The sequence below is a fragment of the Rhineura floridana genome, chromosome 1, assembly GCF_030035675.1.
Source record: "Rhineura floridana isolate rRhiFlo1 chromosome 1, rRhiFlo1.hap2, whole genome shotgun sequence".
Lineage (NCBI taxonomy): Eukaryota > Metazoa > Chordata > Lepidosauria > Squamata > Rhineuridae > Rhineura > Rhineura floridana.
The window spans coordinates 258,958,596-258,963,570 of NC_084480.1; the positions used below are offsets into that span (position 1 = coordinate 258,958,596).

At 43.2% G+C, this 4,975-nt stretch overlaps 1 protein-coding gene across 4 annotated transcripts in view; it reads right to left on the reverse strand.

Annotated features, from left to right (window-relative positions):
• The window catches only part of TCEA1 (transcription elongation factor A1), a 52,866-nt gene extending 50,280 nt beyond the window's left edge, over window positions 1-2,586 (reverse strand). For 2 of the 4 annotated variants that reach the window (XM_061598786.1, XM_061598804.1), the window contains exon 1: window positions 2,256-2,586. In XM_061598786.1, coding sequence (XP_061454770.1) covers window positions 2,256-2,324 — 69 coding nt within the window. In that variant the 5' untranslated portion in view covers window positions 2,325-2,586. Of the gene's footprint in view, window positions 1-1,726; window positions 1,919-2,255 lie in introns of those variants that run through there. The other 2 variants (XM_061598796.1, XM_061598815.1) reach the window with 2 other exon arrangements.
• Window positions 2,587-4,975: the final 2,389 nt, after the last annotated feature.

Below are 4,975 nucleotides of genomic sequence, written 5' to 3' on the forward strand. Positions count from 1 at the left end.
AAAAATATTTGAAGCTGAACACCCAAATCATCTGAACAATACATGAACCCTTATATCCCAGCTTGATCACTGAGATAATCTGCAGGAGCGGCTTTGATTGTCCTGAGTTGGTGAAGCTCACTTAACATCAACACGAAACTGAGCCTTCAGTGTTACTGGCCCAGTTCTCTGGAATGATCTGCCAACAGAAACCCAGCAAATTCTTCTGTTTTAACTTTTGAGCACCTGCTGAAAACCTTTCTGTTCCATTAGGCTTATGCAGGCAATTAAGAAGATGCTTTTTTCACAACAGTTGACCTTTGTTTTTACTGTATTTTTTTTAAATTCTATGGTGGTGGTGGTTTTTAATGTGTTGTAAACCACTTTCATTTTCAACAAAATAGCAGTATACAAATATTTATATAAATAAATAATGAAAGAAGTATTATTATCAAATATATCCTTCTCAACTGAATCCATATTTAGAACAAGACTATAGAAGAATTTCTGTACTGGTTACAGATAAAACTCCCTTCAATAGTAGTACAGAGGCACATTCAGGTGCAAGACTTACCAAGTTATTCTTCTTTGAAGACTATCAAGCCTCAGGTTTTACAATAAAACTTGTTTTGTATATTTATATTTTAAATCAAACAAACTTTTGAGTATACTTCACTACTTTTGGGGAAACTGGCCAGACCAGTGTTACCATTTGTAAAAAAAGATCTAAGATTCTCTCAAAACACATCCTCAGCAAGTCTAGTGAGGGGGCAGGCTTATCTTCTCTGCACTGGACCAGATAAATAAATTGAAATACATGTGCTTTCAAGAATGTTAAGATCTCCCAGGGAGCTATCATAATTTTAATATTTGAGGAGGCACACACCGTTTTCATATTGGTGATGGAATGCCTTTCCCGATAAGTCTACCACATGACATCATTGCTAGAGAATTAGTAAAGAACTTACCTGTTCCATTAAATTTGGGGGATAATTAATGTTGCCTCAGTTCTGTGCTTTTAACAGTGTCAATTATTTTAATTTAGAATTTCATTAAAAAAGACAAACGTATCAAACATACATGCAGTGACACATCTTTGTCAACTGACTGGTATGCAGGGAGAATATTCACAGTTTAAAAGCTACAATTTCAGGTGGAATTCTGGCATTTATTTATGGGTATATTTCATTGCCTATTTAATCCGAAGATTGAAACTTTTGTTTTCAAATCCACACTCAAGAGCTGGGTAGTATAAACCCATGGAACCATTTACCTGTACCTTAGTATGATATCCAGCAAGTATCTCAGAAAAGCTGTTCAAACTCCAAGCTTAAGCCACCAAGTTAAGAACTAAGTTAAAACCAATACAGTAGGGCCCCGCTTTACAGCGCTTCGCTAATGCGGTGGTCTCAATTAGACGAAAGCCCCACTCACACTGCGCTTGTTCCGCTTTTACGGCTGTTTTCAGGTGTCACATGCCATTCTATTCAATGAGTTCCGCTTTTCAGCAGGGATCTGGAACATAACCCACCGTATGAGTGGGGCCCTACTATACAGACTAGCATTATTCTACTGCAAAATGAAAACAGAGATACAGACATATACTCATGAAATTCATAAAGCATTTATATTTTATTGCCCTTCTCTAGTCTAATAAAAACTGCAAGTTCTTTTAAAAACTAACTAATCTTTGTGACTAGAGTACCCACATGAAAGGGTCTGATTTGGAATGGCAGAAAGATTTTACCTTTTGATGATCAGCATCACATTTTTTAAGTAAGTGTACTATGACTATTAACTTTGAAAACAGGAAAGTCTCCCAGAAAGAGGCCCAACATGATAATACTACAGGCGAGTGGTTTATTCTCCTGCACGCAGTGGGACCCTTAACCCCCAATTTAAAGGAAGGCAAGAATTCGGCTGCTCGCCAGATAAATGTCGCCAATGAGTCTCCTGTTTTGAACGTGACATAGTAGCCTTCGGGTCACTACTACTCAAGAGAGCCAGAAACATGGCCCCATCTACCATATCGGCATTAGGGTGAAATGTAGTGCTGTCTGTGGTCCCATCTCCCCCCGCCCGGCTCATTCCGACAGGTGTCAGTTGAGGCCTCACAAAAGCGCAACCGCGCGCATTAAGCCTTTCCTCCCTTCGCCCCTCAGGAAAAAGGCGGGCGCCCAGCTGAGCGGGAGGCGCAGCTGATTGGTCGAACAGAAGTTCAAGGCGAGCGCGCGAGGGGCTCGCAAGCATCCTTCCCTCCCGGTGCAGCATCTCACCGCGTTTTTCTTCTGCACCATCTTGTCCATCTTTTTAGCGATGCGAATGATCTCGTCTTCGGTGCTCATGGCGACTGCCCACAGCGTCAGCAGTGCCTACCTCCACGACGGGATGTTGAGTGAAGCTCAACAGCCGCCGCTGGTGCTAACGCTGCTGCTTGGAATGCCGCTGGAGCCTTCAGCGCCAGCAAAGATGGAGCCGTCAGCCCACAGTCCAGGCCGCTTAGCACATAAACCGGCCTGACCCGCAAGCGACAGCTCGGCCGCCGTGGCGCCAGGCTGCGCTCATCAAGCCTTGGGGAAAAGAGCCAGGCGGTGCTTCTGCAAGCCGAATACATCGATTGGGGGGTGAAGGGAGGCGGGAGAGAGAAAAGGCGGGGTTTCTGTCCTTAAATGCTGTGTCCACCCAGCGGAAACCTCGTCTGTGCCTCGAACAAAGAAAATGGCGATGTAGATGTGATTAGAAATCCTTCAGGAAAGGCTGCCTGAGGAGTAGCGAACATGGAAGATCTTTTTTTCAGTCTGGTGTTACAAGTTGCTCTGTAGTACTTGATGTGTGGTAGGGGTGTTATTCCGGCATAAGACACAGGAATAACGAACATTCGTTACTACACAGAGGGTGGCCTACAGGCGGAATCCGGATGGCTGGGTTAGGCGATAATGCTTCTTCAATTCAAAGATGGTAATGGGCTAATGATCAGAAACGTTACCCCCACACACACCATTTTAGTGGGTATTTTATCTTAAATTAGGACATGACCTGGTATTAAGGATGCCTTGTAACTTTGTTCACGACTGCAGGAATTACCTGTCGTTAAAAATGCTGCGTGGGCAGTAGTGTAGTGGCAAATTCAGAAGTGCAGGGTCCCTTCATGATAGTCACAGCCACACCCCCTCCCCATTTTTTGCTGAACAGGTGAGAATGAGATCCCTGTTAATGCCTTCCACAACAACAGACATCCCTAGGAGCCAATAAGCTTGAAAGAGAAGAGTTAGCTAGCTTTCTGAGTGGCTGACTGACCTCTTTTCAGTCTGATTGGCTCCAATCAACAGGCAAGGACAAGGAAGCATGTTAGAAGAGTCTTCTCAGTGGCTAACACATTCCCGTCATGCAGATTGACTGATAGGCTGCTGGAGACATTGGGACCCTGCTCTCAAAAAATTTAGGGGTCCAAGATCCTCAAGGCCCATGGACAACTACACCCCTGCACGTGGGATATTTTAGTTTCTTCTACATGTGCTGCCTCAGCAGAAACAATCAAGGGTTTCTCAGCAGTGTATAAGGGCTGTTCTGGACCAAGGCTTGCAATCCAGTGCACACGTACCTGAGAGTAAATCCCACTGAACCCAGTGGAGCTTATTTCTGAGTGGACATTATTGGATTGCAGCCCAAGACAGCCTGTTATATGTGGCCCATGCTCTAGTGATTGGATTATTGTAATGTGTTCTATGCCAGGCTGCCCTTAAAAAGGGCCTGGAACTTGCAGGTAGTGGAAAATGGAGGTGTCCCATAGTTAATTTGGGGGCAGCCAGGTACCATCATTTAACACCTATCCCTAAAGGTGTTTGCAGTGGCTGGCTGCTCAATTTAAGGTGTTGGTTGTAGGTTTTAGCCTTAATTTGGCTAATCTATGCTCATAACCTCAAGATTGGATGATTGCAATGAGGTTTATATGGGGCTGCCTTTGAAAACAGTTCGGAAACTTCAATTAGTACAGAACACAACTGTTGAACTGTTGACATGTACCTGGTGAACAGATCATATGACATCAATTCTGTTCCGGTTAAACTGGCTGTCTGTACTCTTCTGAGCCCAATTCAGAGGGCTGGTTTTGATCTTTAAAGCTCTTCATGGCTCAAGACCCCAGTATCTTCTGGAATGCCTGTCTGATATGAACCTACCCAGACCCTTAGATCTTCATCTGAAGTCCTTCTCTGAGGAAGGTTCAGAGGGCAACGACGAGAGGTCTTTTTCAGTTGTGACTACCTGTCTGTGGAATGCTCTCTCCAATGAGGTCTGTCTGACACATTCACTAACATCTTTAAGGGGGCCAGGAAAAGACTTACCTTTTTTCTCAGGATTTCACTCCATACCCTGGCCTGTCTACTCAGCTCTAAACTTGGGGCTGGAGAGGGGAGTAGGGATTGTCTTGCATTGCACAAAGGGACAGGATTCTGGCAACTACAGATTTTGGCTTTGCTACCCCAGCTAGTCAAAATTTGGACCTCTGCCTAATATACAGTAGTGTCTTGAAATTCTGTGTGAACCTGCTTTAAGGAAAGTTCCAAAAGCAGAACAAGACTTCAAATGGACCAGTTGTAGGAAATAAGTCAAATGCTACTTTGTATGTTGCCTCTCTCCTTTTCATATACTGCTGATACTGCTTTTACATATGTCTACTGTTAACCTTTACCACTGTAGTACCCATTTTGTAAAAGGAGCTCCATATGATTATGGGGTGCTTTTGCAGACAGCTAAAGATTTCTGTTTACCCTGGTGTTTCCTGATTGTTGATATTTAATTTATTTTTTGGCTCCAGCTGCTGTAGTTGCGGAAATTATGATGCTTGGATGTTTTAACTGTATTTTCTATGTACACTGCAAATTGTTTTGTGATGTATCAATGAAAAGCAGTAAAAAGTTTAAAAAACATAAGGCCACCACTCAGGTTAATGTTTAGTTTTTAAAATGAAATATCTTCTCTTACAACAGTTTAGAGA